We start from the raw sequence: 20273 nt of genomic DNA on the forward strand, positions 1-20273 counted from the left end.
GTGGTTGATTTAGGTTATACACGGGATATTCCATTGTTGCATTGTGACAGTCAGAGTGCCATCCAGTTGGCAAAGAACCCTGTCTTTCATGCAAAGACGAAGCATGTGGATGTGAAGTATCACTTCATCAGAGAGGTGATAGAGAACAAGCAAATTCAGCTTGTCAAGATTCATACGGATGACAACCCGGCTGATCTGTTGACAAAGAGTTTGCCTCCAGAGCGGTTTGCTCATTGCAGACACTTGATGGGCATTGGATGAGGCCAGTTTCAGCCTTGATATGGCCTTGTATATTATTATGTACATGCTGATTTTTCTTTTCCTTCATTTAAGGACACTTTGCCTTTAAGTGGGAGGTTGTTGGGGTAAAGGCATTATGCCCACCCTTATAGTGTGTACTAGCCCATAAGTTATAGTACATAGTACACTTAGTAGTTTTAATGTACTAAGTGCACTATGTGTACTAGAGCAAATATACATGTGTGATAGGGGAGTCACACACTCACAATTCATGAGTTGACTTATCCCCACATGTCTCTCTCTCTCTCTCTCCCTTCTTCTCTGTGTATGTCTCCCACATGAAACCCTAACTCACCTCCTTCAGGTGGCAGTCCTATCAGATATCTTCAGTGGGATCCAGGAGAGTGGGAGTGTATTGATGCCTTCGATCCTTTGAAAAGCCTTGCTTTTTTCAGTTTCACTGTCCGGAATGCCAAGCTTCTTCTCACTCGACAGATGCATAGGATCCCTACTCTCAAGCCTCATTGGGAGAGCTATGATATTTCTCTAGTGATACAGCGCACATATTGGCATAGACTTTGGCACTCATACAGAAGGAGCCAGATCTCTCATTTCTTTTGGTTATTCTTACATGGTGGTCTCCCCACCAATAAGTGGAGATCGGTTTTCAGTGTAGCACCTTCCTGTCCTAGGTGTGCAGCAGATTCTGAGATTGTACAACATTGTTTATGGGGAAGCAACACTGCACAGCAGATTTGGGGTTCTGTAGCCCAACTTATGGGCAAATTGAGTGGCCGAGCCATGCATGTGACTTGGGGGGCAATTACTTGGCTCTTCCAATCCAGTCCACAGCTTTTTTAAGAGGGCAGTGGTATAGATTCTACTATTTTCATTCGTAGAGGCATTGCCCAACGTGGTTTATTGTAGGATGTTCTTCACTCTGATTATACACCCCCCCAGACAGAGGATTGACACCAGTTGGGAGATTATTGCCAGTATTATAGCATGGCAGATCTGGAGAGCTAGATGCACGGAGGCTATTGAAGGTGTCCAGATTTCTGGGTCTCAGTGCATTAGTACCATATGGGGTGATATCATCCACACTCTTATGGCTACTTGGGCTCGCATTCAAGGGCCCTCTCGTTCTGCGCAGGCGAAGCACATGATATTTATGCGAGAGTGGGACCATGGCATCTTCTTTTCCTCTAGTACCACAGGTCTTACATGGCATCATGATGCTCCTCAGTGGTTGAAATCACCTTACATATTGGGGTGATTCTATTCTTTTCCGGCTTATAGCTGTGATTTTTGTATGTTTTTCTCATACTTAATAGAAGTCTGTTTCTGAAAAAAGAAAAAAGTGAGCATATGCCTAACAAATCTCTCTAAAAACTTCGGCCAAATGGCCACTGAGGTGATAGTCCAAGTGGTGAAGGGATTTGCCTACGACTAGAAGGTCGTGGGTTCAAAACCCTACAAGGTGCTTCCTCGGTAGCATCGGCATCGGCTACGGGCAGATCAAAAGCACCTACGAGCGGTGAAAAACAATAACTACGGGAGGACCTTGGACCTAAGGCTAGTCAGGGTAAAACACTTCGCCCAAATGAGCCCTATGTTCATTCTTAGAGAATACCAATATATCATCAAAGAACACACCTGTGAATTTCTGATGCGCTCGGAAAATGCGATCCATCATCCTATTGAATGGTGTCAGGGCATTCATGACACCAAACGGCATAACCAAATACTCATAAAGTTCAAATACTGTCCGGAATGCCGTCTTATATACATCCTGTGGTATCTCACGCACCTCGTGATACCCACTTTTCAAATCTATGCGGCTAAGGCATCAAGCTTATCAAGAATGGCATTGATCCGTGGAATCGAAAAATGATTCTTGACAGTAAGCTTGTTCAATGCCCCGTAATCAACACACATACCGAGCCACACAGCGGTGAATCTGTTCTTGGGCCTTGTACACACCTCTCGTCAGACTATGGGAGCTGGCCATGCCCGAAGTCATTAGCTTGACTGCAAGGAGGGGAATGCCTAAGACAGGGCTGGTGACTGGAGTGAAGTCGTAACAAGATAGCCTTACAGGAAGGAGCGGCTGGATCACCTCCTTTTCACAGAGAGTTAATGCTTCTTTGGCTGGCACTCAGGTCTTATACTCAACGTTCCAAACCTAGAAAAGAGAAAATCCACACATCTAACAGATGGGATTCTATTTTTGCAGTGAAGCAAGACCACGTCCATGAGCTTACTCTCTCATGTCGGAACAAGCTCGAAGTAATCCCATACTTCCTCAGGAAAGTACGAGGGATGGATATGGGATGGGGGTTTCCCCGTTTTCAATGTTGAGGGCCTCCCTCCATGACCCGACCTCCTTTTGTACCAGGAGTATGGAAGCACAAAATGGCGAAGAGCTTGGCTGAACCAAACCCTTCTCTAAAAGCTCATTTACATGTTTCATAATCTCCTCTTGTTGCACGGCACTTACGTGGTATGCGGGTCTATTAGGTGGTGAACTACGCACGACTATGTCAATGTGATGATCCTCAGGTCTTGGAGGAGGTAGCTCCCCTGGGAATGCATCGGCAAAAAATCATTAAATTCAGTACCAAATTCGGCCTCTCTTGAGTAAGAGTAAATACCCACATGCACATCACTGTGTTCAACATTATCACGAACAAAAACCAAGTACGTAGAAAGGCCCTTTTTCATTGCTTTATTAATCTGTATGTGAGATACAATGGGAATAGAGTCTCCCTCCTTGCCGGCATCAATCCCATGCATGTGGCCCTTATGCATAAAAGTGATTCTATTGTTTTGTAATCCTTGAGGGGATAAAGACGATGGTGCCACGGCTTGCCTAGCAATACATCACAACCATTGATAGGGGCAACCAAAAAACTTTCATGGTCCAAATAGCCTTGAATGTGCACATGCAGGTTGCCTATGATAGGCGTAACTTCCACCTCTTTGCCCACAAAAACGGCTTGCCTTGAATGTGCACATGCAGCTTGCCTAAGATAGGCATAACTTCCACCTCTTCCGCTTCAATTTGGTTCCCAAGTCCCCTACCTCAATGCCCAAAGCGTCAGCCATTTGCACGGAGATGAAGTTGTCCATTGCACAATCATCAAACATGAAGAGAGCAGGCTAATCTTTAATCTTTCCCAAAGCATTGCATACCACTCTCTCATTTTACGCAGGACTTGTATTCCCTTGCACATCGGGAACAGGCATGTACATTCACCTTACGCTGCTTGTCATTCTCATTCTTTTTGCATTGCAGGCATTCCCTAACATGGGGTCTTTGCTTCCACATGCAAAGCACTAGCATATTGCTATCTTTGCTCTGGCGTGAGACTAAACTTGCCTCTTGTTGGAGTAGTCTTTAGATGAATTATTTTCAAGTTTCTCACCTCCTTTGGCATCTTTGAAGTCTCTTCTTGGTGGCTGTCCACCTTTTTACAAGTTTTGGACAACCCTTTCTTTGCTCTTTTTAGCATATTCATTCTTATCGGGACACCTTGGCTTTTCTGCATATCTTACACCCGATTGGTACATGGATTGTAGTCCGGATGCAAATTTGATCTTCTTTTCCAGCTCACTAATGTGCATACACGGTGAGACCTCCAAGTGTATCTTCCAAAAATTTGTAACATAGGCATGCATTGATTCATTATCATTTTAATCTATGGTGTCCCACTTGTGGTTGATCTTCTTCGCAGCATTTGGGAGCAAGAATTACGCATGGAACCTCTTTAAACTCTTCCTAAGTGCTGATGGCATAAGAGGAGAGCTAGTATTGCCAAAAGTCTATAAAATGATTCTTCAATATGCTTGTATTGCCAAAAGTCTATTAGACAATTCTCTTACAAATAATTAATGGTTTTTCAATGAACAACCCAATCAACAAACGTGTGAAGTCTTCTATGAGCCACTGTAGAACAACGAGCAAACATGTGAAGTCTTCTACAAGCTACTATAGAGCAATCGTGGTGGTTAAAGCATCAAAGGACTCACCTATCATGGCTTTAGTTATTACATTTCTTCACCTCACTTGAGTATAAGCACAAATTTTTTAAAAGAGACTCACCAATCACAACGATAGCTTTTACATCATCCCGATTGCAGGCTTCTTCAAATTTTGACTTGAGTGCCTCAAGAACTGAAGCAACAACCAAAAGCACACCATGAGTTCAAAAAATGTTGTCCCGATCAAAACAATGCAATCATGACTATATATGTCAGCAATCCAAATATCATTGAACAATGTTGTTTCATCTAGGCATTAAAAACCAAAGTAGGCAGCAAAATGGTAGTAGGTGAAAATGGGCCGATTCTCCCAAAATTTAAGAAAATTGTTATTTTCCCATCAAAAATTGTGTAGTGAGACATGAAGTGTGACATAGCTACAAAAATTATGCATGGTTGATGCTAATTAACTTTGATTAAGAAATGCTAATCTACTTGCATAATCAAAACACAAAGAAGTAGATAGAAGAGACAGACTGTTTACCTACTATAGCCTATTACCAAAACATAATTCAATTTATATAATGGGAAACCCATATCTCAACTCAGACCCGTATGCCATGCAATATCCGCTTCATGCATAACCTACTAATGACCAAAACGTTACTCGTTGTCCTCCACTAGAGCAAAAGGAAAACACTCATGCAAGCTATAAAAAACCCTGCCTATCCAGACACCTGTGATAAAGCAAAACATGGAAACACATAGACACTGGCATCTAGCGCACCACCCAACCATAGAGCCATTCAACATTGGTATCAGAGCTACATATTGTGACCCTGGCTACCCAAAATAGAGAGCATTCCTCGGATGGTAAAACTGCAATCAAGAAAAACTACCCAAGCCTGAACAATGGAAAGAGAGACATCGTCAGAAAGCTACAAAGAAGATATGGAAGGAGAGATCTACAAAGAAGACACCACCACTACACAAACACTTCCACATAGCAATGAAGACTTCATCAAATTACTCTTGGAACAAAACAGATTGCTAAGACAATAGATAGAGGCTAAAAAGAAGAAGCAACCAAAGAAAAAAAAAGCTACCACCAGACGATAAATTCTAATCAAGAAAAATGCATTACTGCTAACAAAATGTTGCAAATGTTATTTAGCACATACATGATTATAGAAGTGCTAACTAGCCCTTTAAGTTTCAAGTGCTAGTTAGCACTCAGAGTCGGAGTTGTAGGTGCTAGGTAGGACTCAAAGATGCACGTGCTAGTTTGCACTCAGAGCTACAAGTGCTAGTTAGCACTCAAAACTGTAAGTGATAGTTAGCAGTCAAAGGTGCAGGTGCTAGTTAGCACTTAAAGCTACTGGTGCTAGTTAGCATTGACAGCTCCAAAAGGCTGAAAAAGTCAAGGAAGAAGTTGGAAAGCCAAAAGAGCTCTCAAAATTGGAAAGATTGTTCCTCATCATGGAGCAACAAAGGCAAAAAGAAGATGCCAAAAAGGGAGAAGTACGACGGGCTCAACGAGAGGATGAACAAAGGGCCAAGGACACCAAACACAAGGCTAAAGAAGACCAAAGATGAGCTTACCAAGCAACCCAAGAAAGGCTTGAACGTGAAGCTATGCAACTCCAAAACCAGCAGTTGATAGCCTCTATGTAGGCAAACATGTTGTCTCTTCTCCCTGCACTGGCGCATCAAGGACCGAGTTCCTCCACCACCGTCATACGTGCTCAACCAAACTTAAGTATGATGGTAAGTGTGATCATGGTGCAATCATGCAATTCATTCATCAATTTGTAGCATATTTTCCACTGGCTAAGCTTTCAGATCCTCAAGATCAAGTCCATTTAGCAGCACCTCACCTTTCCGACGAAGCATTACCTGGTGGCAGCATTGGTCGAGTCTACATATCACAGGAGCTCCGCATTAAGTATGGGACACCTTCGTGTCCAATCTCAAAAATTGGTTTTTACCTCCCCAATACCAACATTGAGGATGAGTTTTACACACTCTCCCAAAATGGGTCTCTCGTACTAACATACTCTAATAGAGTAATCACGTCACAACATCAATTAGGTATATTCGAGGAGGATAAATTGAAACAATTCATTAGAGGTTTGGATACTAACAATAGGTTTACTATATGTAATTTTGAGCCACAGTCCTATGACAGGGCTCTCACTCTCGCTCAGAATCAAGAAATGATGCTAAACGGAGGTAAGCCCAAGCATATCCAAGCTAGCCCCAAACCCCAACAGTTGTCATCCACCACCCAACAGTCATCATCTCAAGGAGGGAAGGGAGCTCAAAATAGCAAAGACAAGAAAGATTCCTAGAGCACCTCAGGAGGTAAGAAGGATAAAGACTTCAAGCCTTCAAAAACACTTGGGAAAAAGGCAAAGGAGGACATTATTGGAAGATATCTCCAACTAGAAGAGCAAACGCGGTATAAGGGGAAGAACAAATGTTTCTTCTACCACACCGTGGTGCATGGTAAGAAAGATTGTACCAAGTGGCAGGCTGTACAAGCCTCAAAGACAACTGCATCTACACCTCCCACATCGGCCACCCACGCCATCCAACTCTTACCCGCCTTAAATGCAATACCCATAGTGGTATTTGACAATAAGCAGGAGAGTAAGGTTAAGGAGCAAAAGACAGCCCTCATTCATGCTTATGGCACAGTGAAGGGTGTTCTCTTTGATATGGGCAGCTTTGAGGATGCCATTTCTCCTCAGTTGGCTAAGAAGATGTGTTGTACACTTGTACCCCATCATCTAGACATAGACGGGTTCACACCCGGTCTTCAAAGTTCACACTCACATATCTCATAAAGCTCAACAATTAGCATTTATGGTTCAAAAGGCGAGACTTCATTATCTCACCTCTTTTGGGGTGTGATATGATTCTCCACAGTCAATGGTTTAGAGATTATGCACGTATTCCTGATTGGAGGCAGGACACTTTCAGCTTGTCTTAATTCACGGGGATAGGAGAATTCTAGGTATGCCACTCATCTCACACATCCAGGCCGAATGAGCTATCGCTTTGATTCATGTCCATAGGATCTGTTGTTCAATCAGCAACCCCTTGGAAGCAAAAGCTAGATGGTCTCCTAGCACAGTTTCAAGCATCATGCTAAAGAATGATCTCCCACTGCACCTCCCACCCAATCATCCTAAGGATCATTGCATTGAGTTGGTCCTCGGGACACAACCGCCCATGAAGTTCCCCTATCACCTTTCTAAGGCACTGGAGAGTGAACTAGAGCAACAGCTCTCCCAGTTACTCCGAGTTGGATTTATCCAGCCCTCATCCTCACCCTTTGATGCACCTATCTTGTTTGTGCAGAAGAAAGACAAGTCCGCACAATTATGCGTGGACTACAGGGCACTTAATAAGTTCACAGTGAAGAACACGTTCCCAATGCTCAAGATTGAGTATATCCTTGAGCAACTCAATGGTGCAAAGTTCTTTTTGAAGATAGATCTCAAGAGTGGCTAACTCAATCGTGCAAAGTTCTTTTTGAAGATAGATCTCAAGAGTGGCTAACTCAATCGTGCAAAGTTCGTTTTGAAGATAGATCTCAAGAGTGGCTATCATTAGGTTCAGACCTTTATGGGCTGACATACCAAAAATAGCCTTCAAGACAGAACACCGCCACTATGAGTTTTGTGGTGATGCCGAATCAATGCACCGGCAAAGTTTAATAAGATGATGTCTCGGGTGTTTGTGGGGCAGATATGAAAGTGCGTGTTTATATTTCCCCCCTCCTCCAATCCAGTAGGCGCCTCCTTCCATCAACCACCCCCACACACCATCACGTGCTGGAGAGAGTTATTCCATGCAATCCTTAATCTTAAAATATTATTAAGCCTAAATCAATGGTTACCACTTGTTCACATGCCACACCAACTCGTTAGCAAACAACACACCCACAGTACACTGGGGGCGTCCCCGTCCAATGTACTCGCACGTCATAGCAGGCAAACACACGAAAACAAGTCATGCGAAAACAAGTTTATGCATGCAAACATGAATACATGTGCACATGTAATGGATGAAATCTCCCTTTCATGAAACTTGTACAAGAATTTCTTATCAGGCACATAGAAATGTGAAGTCCTAGTCTTCTTATGGAGTGACAGTCCCATAGGCAAAACACAAATCCTAGCATGGGTCTTCCTATGGAGTGACAATCTGAAACTCGCAGCGCCCGGGGGACTAGGACCTTTGACACACTTGTTGATACCCTCAATGCATATTAAAACATTTAAACATTTAAACATAGCCACAACCTTCACACATATCCATTATCACTTTGCATAAAACATAAAAGCTGGACAAAACATCCACAAATGCTGAAAATGAAGCTTGCCCGTGTGACACCGCATAGAGGCCAGAATGGGCCGACCCCCCCCTTGGAGTATTTTATTACCCAAGGAGAATAATATCATGTACAAGCTTTGAGGCCCTTACTCTCCCCACGGGGGCTGGTACAGCTGGTAGTGGCTGGTACAACACGTACAAGTACAAATGCTGGTACAACATGTACAGTGACGAGTACAACAAGTACAGTGGTTGGTACAGCAAGTACAGAAGCTAGTACAACCGGTACAATGGGTGGTACAGTGAGTACAACAAGTACAATGGCTAGAAATCATAATAAATGATTAAATACCCTTGCCTTTAGTATTTCTTCGCGATGGAAGCCTCCAAAACAGTCCCCAACAGCCGGTATTCTTCATGGGCAGCCTTCAAGAGAGAGAGAAAGAGAGTAGCCATCATTAGGGCACCTTCAACGCTGGTAGAGGCTAGTGTGCAACAAGAGAGCCTCTCTTAATGAAGAGAGAGGGCTCCAATTTATAGATTTGGGCCTCCCATGAGCTAAAATGGCAAGAGAAGGCTACAATGACAAGTGGAGAGCCACACAATAGCTGAAGTCACAAGTGTGAGGCCACTTGTCTCACTTTGATCCACTTTCTAACAAGTGTCAGGCCACTTGTCTCACTTTGGTCCACTTTCTTGCCACATGTCTCAATCTAAGAGATGGGTCCTTCCATAAACTTTATCTCTAAACATATCCCAACTCGTAGACATTCTGTCATAGGCACTTTGCCAACTCGTGGTATTTGCTCAATTCCAGATGTCATGACGCAAACAGAATTTCCATCGGAGTCGGGCCAAAAATAGCAACTCTCCTATATTTTAGGAGTGTCGTCCTTTGTATTCTAGGATAATCCCCCATTCCCAAAGCTTGTACTTTCCAAATATTTAGACATCTTGGAGTCCACCAGACCCCCTTCATACTGGAAAATGTCCAGGTGGTGACATCCTCCCCAACTTCTTAAAAGTTGTCCGCAACTTTTAGCTTCAAGCCATATGTTCAATATATAATCATGTCCCATCAAGTGGGCGAGACGAGACAGTCTCAAAAATCCAATATAACAGAAAAATCCATGTCCCAAAGATATGGACGAGACTAAATAAGACTCCATAATAGCAATATTAAAATCCTCTCTCAAAAAAAATTGGCGAGAATTCTGTGGAAGATATGCTAGACACAAGCACAAGAGCCAATTGTGTCTCAATCACCAATATCAATGAGATAATCATATGCCAATGAAAATCACCAACCAAGTGCTAAGTCACTTAAATTAGTGCCATGCACAAGAAACTAGTGCCTCACACAAAAACATGTGCTATGCACACAAACTGGTGCCATTCAAGAGCACAAACCATGGTGACAGAAAAGTTGGTTCTCCAAAGTTCTAGCAATCCTTTCTCCCAATCCCAACAGTTCCCATGTTCTCCCATACAATCCCAACTCTGATCAACAAGAATGGTGTGGAAATTAGTGCCATGCACAAGAAACTAGTGCCTCACACAGAAACATGTGCTATGCACACAAACTGGTGCCATTCAAGAGCACAAACCATGGTGACAGAAAAGTTGGTTCTCCAAAGTTCTAGCAATCCTTTCTCCCAATCCCAACAGTTTCCATGTTCTCCCATACAATTCCAACTCTGATCAACAAGAATGGTGTGGAAACAATGAAACACTCACTCCACAATCGCAATACGAATCCACGTGTATAGTGGAGTGTTCATTGAATTGCCCTCTCACAATTCCAACATGAATCCACATGTGGTGAGATAGTGATTCTAATATGGCTTTTAAAAATAAATAAATCCATGTCCCAAATAAATGGGCGAGACAAAACAGTCTCATAAGTCCAAATATCATAATCATGTCCCAAGTAAATGGGCGAGACAAAATAAGTCTCCTTCCAACAAGGCATCAGTCCACATGACCCTTGGCATAGACATAAGTCCTGTGCCAACCAGGCGTCATGTCCACTTTACCACTTACACTCCGTGTTGGTACTCTGACCACACACCTTGGATGAGAGGTGGGCTCAAGTAACAAGATAAAACAATCACTCGCAGGCATAGATAACCTGGTGTTCCATAAGCATTTCTGCTACACATAGTTTATAGACATTTCGGCCACCAAGAGTTTGTAGGCATTTCGGTCACCAACTCACACTACCCTCTCAAGTGCCCATGTTGCCTTCCATCTGCTCTCTACCATGAGATATCCAAAGATTTCTTCTCTATAAACTCGGACAGATTTGTCCATAGAAATTGCTTGTGAAGCCCAATATCTATATAAATCTCGTCCAAGAAAGAAATCTCCATAGATATAATCCATCCCAATAAAAGGAGCCATAAACAATGTTTCCCTGAAACCATCTCAAGGCAAACACCACCACCTTTCTCCTTCCATGGCTATACAAGGGTTAGTGAACATCAAAAACACTTCATAGTAAATAGCAAAAGCACCAACTTTGCAAACTCAAAGTATACTTAGCTTTTCTTTGCCAAGTTGATCATGAAGCCAAAAGAAATATCTTGTCACCATATCCTTCAGATATCCTGAGATATATCTCCATATAGCTTGCCTGTAAGCTTGATAATATAATCCACAATATCCATATGGAAAGAGTGCTAAACGTGTGCACATAAAGCCAACTCCACACTTCCAAGATAAAATTTTGTGAATTCATAAATCCTTAGATCAACAAGCTGCCTACTGCTCATGTTCTTGCTTCATAAGCTATGAAGCAGCTGGCCATGCTCAACAACAATGATGGTAAGTGTGGTCCCCACTTGAGATCTTTTCTCTTCCTTATTGAAAGAAGGAAGCCTCCGCTTCCAAGAAAGCCTATGCTCTGATACCAATGAAACTCGCGGCGCCCGGGAGACTAGGGCCTTTCACACACTTGTTGATACCATCAATGCATATTAAAACATTTAAACATTTACACATTTAAACATGGCCACAACCTTAACACATATCCATTATCACTTTGCATAAAACATAAAAGCTGGACAAAACATCCACAAATGCTGAAAATGAAGCTTGCTCGTGTGACACCACATAGAGGCCGGAATGGGCCGACCCCCCCCTTGGAGTATTTTATTACCCAAGGAGAATAATATCATGTACAAGCTTTGAGGGCCTTACTCTCCCCACGGGAGATGCCGGATTATCCATATACAAATGCAATAACACAGCCCAACACGAGGCAACGAAGCCAGAACATAGGTTGTAGAAATGCCGAGCCAACAATATAATCCATATACCTCTGTGTGGGTACTGATTCTTCCCCAAAAACCACGGGTCTTCATGCAATAGAGCTGGTATAGCAAGTACAACTCTCCATTCAGCCAGTACAGCAGGTACTGTGGCTAGTACAATTGGTATAGTGGTTTGTACAGCCAGTATAGTGGCTAGTACAACACGTACAACAAGTACAAATGATGGTACAATAGGTACAATGAGTGGTACAACGGGTACAGAGGCTGGTACAGCTGGTATGGTGGCTAGTACAGCAGGTATAGCAAGTACAAATGCTGGTGCAGCATGTTCAGTGACTAGTGCAGTAGGTATAGTGGCTGGTACAGCAAGTACAGAAGCTGGTACAGCCGATACAATGGGTGGTACAACAAGTACAATGGCTAGAAATCATAATAAATGATTAAATATCCTTGCCTTCAGTATTTCTTCACGATGGAAGCCTCTAAAACAATCCCCAACAGTCGGTATTCTTCATGGGCAGCCTTCAAGAGAGAGAGAAAGAGAGTAGCCATCCTTAGGGCAGTCTTCAACGGTGGTAGAGGCTAGTGTGCAGCAAGAGAGCCTCTATTAATGAAGAGAGAGGGCTCCAATTTATAGATTTGGGCCTTCCATGAGCTACAATAACAAGTGGAGAGCCGCACAATAGCTGAAGTGACAAGTGTGAAGCCACTTGTCTCACTTTGATCCACTTTCTAACAAGTGTCAGGCCACTTGTCTCACTTTGGTCCACTTTCTTGCCACATGTCCCAATCTAAGAGATGGGTCCTTCCATAAGCTTTATCTCTAAAAATATCCCACTGGTAGACATTGTGTCATAGGCACTTTGCCAACTCTTGGTATCTGCTCAATTCCAGATGTAATGACGCGAACAGAATTTCCATCGGAGTTGGGCCAAAAATAGCAACTCTCCTAATTTTTTTTATTTTTTTATTTTTTTTCAGAAAGAGACTTCTATTAAGTATAAGAAAAACATACAACAATCACAGCTATAAGCCAGAAAAGAATAGAATCACCCCAATATGTAAGGTGATTTCAACCACTGAGGAGCATCATGATGCCATGTAAGACCTGTGGTACTAGAGGAAAAGAAGATGCCATGGTCCCATTCCCGCATAAATATCACACGCTTCGCCTGCACAGAACGAGAGGGCCCCTAAATGCGAGCCCAAGTAGCCATAAGAGTGTGGATGATATCACCCCATATAGTACTAATGCACTGAGACCCAAAAATCTGGACACCCTCAACCTTTGTATTCTAGGATAATCTCCCATTCCCAAAGCTTGTACTTTTCAAATATTTAGACATCTTGGAGTCCACCAGACCCCTTTCATACTGAAAAATGTCCAGGTTGGTGACACAATCTCATAGACAAAGCTCAGCATATATATGAGTCCTACCATGGAGGGACAGTCTCATGGGTAAGACGCAATCCTAGTCATACACGGGTGGCAGCAAACAGACTCCCGTCTATATAGCATAATACTAGTCACACATGGGTGGCACAAAACTAGTTCCCGTCCATGTGACACAAGATGACTGACCCTTTCACATGGGACACTGGCCTGGCCATATGTGAACATGGTACAAATCTGGCCGCTCTATGGAGTGGCAGTCCCATAGAAGTGGCTCCAAAAATGAAGATGGACCAAATGGTGACACTCATCACCTAGAAATATCTCATCCTTTGTGCGAAGGATGGGTGGCAAAACCACTTTACCATAAACAATCTCAAACGGGGCATTTCCCGTAGATACATGCACCGTGTTGTTGTATGCAAATTCCACAAGCGGTAAGTACTGCTCCCAAGAAGACTTCTGATCTACCACATAACATTTCAAGAGATCCAACAACACAACTGAATTTGCAGCCTCACTTTGCCCATCCGTTTGAGGGTGATATGCTTATGAGAAGTCCAATTTGGTGCCCATATTATCAAATAAGGCCCGCCAAAAGAGACTTGTAATCCTGGGATCTCTATCCCCCACAATGGACTTCAGCATTCCATGATGCTTGAACACTTGTGCAAGATATATTTTAACCATATGCTCAACTTTGATGGTCTTCCTAACCGGCAAGAAGTGAGCTTGCTTGCTAAACCTGTCCACAATTATTGTCCAAATAGCATCATTACCATGTTGGGTCCGTGGCAAAGTCCATAATGAAATCCATTGTAATACTTTCCCATGGCTGCCTAGGAAAAGGCAATGGCTGAAGCAAACCTGGTGCCTTTTGCCTATCAAATTTCACCTTTTGACAGGTGATACATGCACGTACATGTGCCTCTATGTCCTTCCGCATACCTGGCTAAAAGAAATACCGTTCAATCATGTGTGTAGTAGGCATTATGCCTCTATGACCAACATATGGAAGACCATGGCACTCATCCAAAACCTTTTGCCTCATGTCAGACACCACAAATAGGCAATTATCTTTCATGAGATAACCCTCTTTGATCATATATGAGGCATGTACATGACCAGCCATCAAATCAGTCCAAATAGTGGCAAAATCAGCATCCGCATGATACAAATCACGCATGGCAGACAAGTCTCCATGAGAGGCAACCGAGATAGCTACTACATACGGCTTTCATGACAATACATCTACCACTACATTCTTCTTTCCTGGGGTGTGCAAGATCTGAAAATGAAACAGAGGGAAAATTGGCCATCCTCATATACCTTCTCTAACAATTTAGTTTGCAAAGTGCAAAATGAACCTACGGTAGTAAGAGCATAATCCAAGAAATCTACGGATCTCATACACTAACCTCAATTCGGTCCAATTCCGAATCGCATCAATCTTTGCAGGATCCATCCACACTCCATCTTTGGACACAATATACCCAAGATAATGTATCTTTGACAAGAAGAACTCACTCTTCTTTGCATTTATGAAGAGTTTATGCTTACGGAGTTTTTCAAAAAGAATAGCCAAAAGAGCTCTATGCTTTTCTTCCGTCTTCGAGAAGACTAGGATGTCATCAAAGAAGACACCTGTAAATTTCCTGTACCCACGGAATATACGATCATCATTCTATTGAATGTAGCCGGGCCATTCGTAAGACCAAAAGGCATAACAAGATACTCATAAAGCCCAAATGTTGTCCTAAAAGCAGTTTTATGTGCATCCTCAAGCACCACACACACTTGATGATACCCACTCTTGAGATCAATTCGGCTAAAGCATGCAGATCCATCCAACTTGTCAAGGATGTCGTCTATGCCTGGAATCGAAAACCGATTCTTGATAGTGAGATTATTCAAAGTTCTATAATCCACACACATACGAAAAGATCCATCCTTCTTTAGAACCAAGAGGACAAGTGAATAATATAGAGAAGAGCTTGGCTAAACCAAACCCTTCTCAAGAAGCTCATTTACCTGCTTCATGATCTCCTCATGCACTTACACGATAGGCAAGCCTATTAGGTGGTGAGCTACCTCACACAAGAATCAAGATCAATACAATGATCTTCCGGTTATACGGGTGGAACTCATTTGGTAACTCATTAGCAAAACAATTCAATACAATGATCTTCCGGGCAATACAATGATCTTCCGATCATACGGGTGGTAACTTATTAGCAAAGCAATCATTGTACACTTGCAAGAATTTCAGCCTATCATTACTAAGAGTGTTTACATGCACATTATTTTCTGTAACATGATCCCGTACAAAAATCAAGTACACAAAACACTCTTTTTCATTACTTTCTTAATTTGTACATGAGCTACAAGGGAAATGGTATCACCCTCTTCACCAACATCAATCACATGCTCTCGGCCTTTATGCATGAAGGTGATCCTGTTGGTCTTGTAAGCCTTGCACGGATCAATGTGTGTATGCCAAGGCTTTCCAAGTAATACATCACAACCATTCAAAGACGCCACAAGAAAGTCCTCATGATCCACATAGCCTTGAATGTGTATGCGCAACTTACCAATAATAGGCATAACCTGCATTTCTCTACCAACAAAGGCAACCTCCGCTTCAATTTGAGGACCCATGTCCTTCCCATAAACATGGTATCCTTCATGGACTACATAGGGTACTCCTACATGGCGTGAAGTTGCCGATAGTTCCTCTCCAATAGCATGTGAATTCATCCTCTTAGACATAAGTTCTTGTTCGGACACCTGTGGGGGATACCAAGGCATGTGGGATGGTTGCATTTTCTGCATAGGCATCCTCGGTACGAGCCAAGTATACACGTGTTGTATCCCTCGGTTGCATGTGCAACTGTTGAGCAATCATTGTCATTGCATGATCCATATAAGATTCAGCTTTCTTAGCCTTCAAACAATCATGTACCAAGTCTTCACGATGGAAGCGTTTGGTGTATTGAAATCTTCAATTTGTCGCGATCCTTCACAACAAAAGTCTTCAAGAGGATGAAGGGAACCCTAGGAAAGCTTCCCCTATGGTTCAACTTGAGAAAGGAGACTGAAATCACGATGGAAGCATTTGGTGTATTGAAATCTTCGATTTGTCACGATCCTTCACGACAAAAGTCTTCAAGAGGATGAAGGGAACCCTAGGAAAGCTTCCCCCATGGTTCAACTTAAGAAAGGAGGTCTAAGATTAGGGTTTTCAGCAAAAAGACCAAAAATTACAGCAAAAATAAGTCCTGTTTTGCTAAATTTCAGTTATTGGGAGTGTGTGGGAGAGTGAACACCACCTGAAAAGACTCTTGGAAGCTTGGAAAACAAACTAGCAAGCTTGGATATGGAGTTGGGAACGAGAAAGTGTGAGGACAAAAGGACGAAAGGACTAGATGTACGAGAGATCAGAGCAAAACCACACAGCATGAAATATGTGAGTGAATATATATATAATGGTGAGTGCAATTATGTACAAGAGCCCTCAGGTGTGAGGTGACTCTGAGTAGACAGACCAGTGCAGAAGCAGACATGATGTCGAAGCTGAAGCACGGTCAAGGACGAAGGCTCGCGTCGATGTGAGGCAAAGCACTCCGAGTGTTGGTCAGTGTCGAAGACTCGCGTTGGTGGAAGCAGAGGCACTCCGAGATGGTAGTGGCAGCGGAAGATGAGGTGATGCAGGCTCTGATGAGAAGGGTGCTGCTCTACCTAAGGTGGTAGATGAAGGGCAGAGAGGGCCGCCGTCCCAAGTGGTGGTGGTGGTGGTGCGAGCTCTGATGACAAGGGTGCTGCAAGACGTGAAGGGTGCGAGCTCTGGTGACATGGGTGCTGCGTACCTGAAGGGTGCAGGCTCTGATGACAAGGGCGCTATGTACCTGCTGAAGAGCAGAGAGGGCTGCCGTTCCAAGTGGTGCAAGCTCTGGTGACATGGGTGCTGCGTACCTGAATGGTGCAGGCTCTGATGACAAGGGTGCTGCGTACCTGAAGGGTGGTGAGGAGCAGAGAGGGCTGCCGTCCCGAGTGGTGCAAGCTCTGGTGACACGGGTGCTGCGTACCTGATGTGAAAAGGAGCAGAGAGTGCTGCCGTCCCGAGTGGTGCAAGCTCTAGCGACACGGGTGCTGCGTACCTGATGTGATATCAATGGTGAGGCTAGGCAGAGAGTGGGCTGCTGTCCCGATGTAGCACAAAGTGGGCTGCTGTCCCGATGGTGAGAGCTGAGGCAAAAACGCTGATATGCCCTATGTAGAGCAGAGGGGGCTGCTGTCCCATGTGCTGTGGTAAAACGCAGATGATATGCTGATGTAAGCACTGATCTGAGCCTTGATGTAAGTGCTGATGTAAGGCTGATGTGAGGCTGAAGATAAACGCTGATGTCACCCCAGATGTAAGCGCTAAAGACAGGCTGAAATAAGGCTGATGTCAGCCCAGCTGTAAATGAGGTAAGCCTGATGGTGTGCTGAAGTAAACGCTGATGACACCTGATGTAAACGCAGATGTAAGCTTTAGGAAAGGCTGATGTAAACGATGCAAGGCTCAGATGATAAACGCTGATGTAGCCTGATGTAAGCGCTGATGGTAGGCAGATATAAACACTGATGTAAGAGGCCTGTACCAGCAGATGTGAACGCTGAAGTCAGCCCTGATGTAGGCAGCCAGCAGATGATAGCAGAGAGGGCTGCTGTCACACGGTGGCCTGTAGCAGAGGGTGGGCTGCTGTCCTGGGTAGTGGCCAGATGGTACCAGATATAACAATGGAGTGGTACACCAATGATGAAAGATAGGCAAAGCTATATATACTGAGGGGGGGGTGCTGGTCGGTCAGCCTAAAAGGTGCAGGCCAGCAGCCAAGACAAAAAAAACCCAAATAAATTATAAAATACCTAGAAAATTCCCTTTTTAGGACTGGAAAAATAATGTTTTCTCACAGAAAGTGCAAAAAATACAGCCAAACAGGCCTCATGAAGGGGGTGCCAACTTCTAGAGAGAGGGAAGAGAGATGCTGAGTTGTCCACTCTAGGTGTAAAGTAGAGAGGATAAGTGCATTGTGGGGCAAGCTAGAACCGACACATGGCTGGTTGCTCCATTTGTACAAAGGGGATAAGGTCTAGGCTGTGGGCATTGGGTTTTGTCCACCTCGGGACATCAGTGTGTGCGAACACAGGGCTGGTCTCATAAGTTGCCCAAAACTTAATGAAGTGTGTACACACTCACTTATAAATTAGTGCTAATTCCTAAGGCTAGGTTTATGACCAATACTTACCACCTGTAACTAACCATGTCAGCATACAGTTACACGCATGGTTTAGGGGCGGGCGTCCCCTTACCCAGAACTACACATTGGTCAGGCAAGCATGAAAACAGCATGCAATTTCAATTGCAAGCAAGCACATAAAGATGCTATGCAATGCAGCATTGGTATGGACAATCCCCGTTCATGAGACTATACCAAAAATAGATGTGCTCCAGGCAAGTACACGAGGTACCAAACCCAATGGAACACCAATCCTCCAGGCATTTCCAGGCATGTACACACAAGCACAAGTCCCAGCTAAAAGCCAAGTCCACAATATCACATGACGGGCATCAATCCCCGGCATATGCAATTGCCATGGGAGCCAATCCAATGTATATACATAATGCGAAAGCACGGGTGGACCAATTGGGTGGCCGAATGGTGACAGGCCGACCGCCAGCTGCTTGCCAAGTACCGACAGCCAAACTCCTATGTGACATTAACCAAAGAAAGAGGGTGATTTTTCTTCACCGAAAGCTATCGCACAGTCTCTTCCAGAAATATGAAAGGACACGCTCTGAGAGGCTTTGAGACTGCCAATGTGCTACTGCTGCCCGTGTGCCATCTATCTCAGGCATCTGGAACCTGTGGCCTAGCTGTGCATTACATGCAAAGAAGGGGGCATCTAGAGTCTCCTCCCGATCCGCTAGATCATGCCAAGTCCACTCCCAGGTCCCACTGAAGGCGCGTGAGAGGTTGGCAATCCCATATCCAAAGCCGCCATAATCTCTCCCTGGCTACCTTAGCCAGTGCTAGATCAATATGCCATTCCGGTGCCCGAAAACCAATCACCCTCACCCTCTGCAAGATGCAACCACTAAAATCCTCCAAGGGAAGCTCAAATCTCTCTAGTATGCCATGGGATCCAATAGAAAAAGTGAGCATAGCACTATCCTCATCTGCTACGTGGACCGCCACGAGGATATCATGTCTGGCAAACACGCCTAGCCACACGGGGGGGGGGGGGGGGGGGGGGGTCGGGTCTGGAGGAGTCAGCCACTCGTGAGGAATAGCTGAGTCGATGTCGATGCTGAGCCTATCTCTACCCCGGATCCCTGTCAGGCCTCTCTCCTGCGCCTCCGGGGGTAACTGCCTATGGGCGATCCAATCTCCAAGAGACCTGGTTGGTCCCATACTCAAGGCGCACCAAGAAACATGCAGTCGGAACCCAAGCATGCGGCCACTGGGTAAGCGGATCAGGGGGTTCCAAACCAAAGGCTGCCGAAGCTGCTCCTTTTTTAAGGCAATTGGAGCTATATGTTTGAGGACTCGCGTAAGATGATCCCAAGCATGAAGTAAACTGGCTGCAAATCTGTCCTCAAAAGCCGGGCTAAAACCACGGGCTCACATCTCTATGAAGATCCCTCTGGTACTCTGCGGCCAAGGGCCTCCAAGACTCGGAGTGTAGGCTGAAATCCAGGCCAATAGGAAATCCTTCCAAAGCTCACCACCGGGAAGGAGGGGACGGCAATGCCGTCTCTCCTCCTGTGGGGACCCGCTATCTCAAAGAAATCCCTTGCGACTCTGTCGCCGGCCTGAGTCCAAAAAGAGGCCCTGGCATGATACCTATACTCCACCCTCCTCTCCTCTATGGATCTAATCTCCGTGCGAGCGGCAGCAAGCTGACTCTCGATCCACTAGCTATCCGCGAGCCTCTCCTGAAGCCGCTCTAAAGAGGCAAGACTCCTCAAACTCCTCTCCTGCTCCCGGAAA

The 20273-nt window shown here is 44.3% G+C and overlaps 1 protein-coding gene across 3 annotated transcripts in view; it reads right to left on the reverse strand.

Annotated features, from left to right (window-relative positions):
• LOC147624250 (glyoxysomal fatty acid beta-oxidation multifunctional protein MFP-a-like) overlaps positions 1-20273 on the reverse strand; it is a 113962-nt gene that overhangs the window by 73291 nt on the left and 20398 nt on the right. For all 3 annotated transcript variants that reach the window (XM_086819215.1, XM_086819217.1, XM_086819216.1), the window contains exon 2: positions 4346-4417. In XM_086819215.1, coding sequence (XP_086675341.1) covers positions 4346-4417 — 72 coding nt within the window. The remainder of the gene's footprint in view (positions 1-4345; positions 4418-20273) is intronic.

Source organism: Cibotium barometz, chromosome 25 (genome assembly GCF_041138505.1).
Source record: "Cibotium barometz isolate CiBa-2024 chromosome 25, ASM4113850v1, whole genome shotgun sequence".
Classification (NCBI taxonomy): domain Eukaryota; kingdom Viridiplantae; phylum Streptophyta; class Polypodiopsida; order Cyatheales; family Cibotiaceae; genus Cibotium; species Cibotium barometz.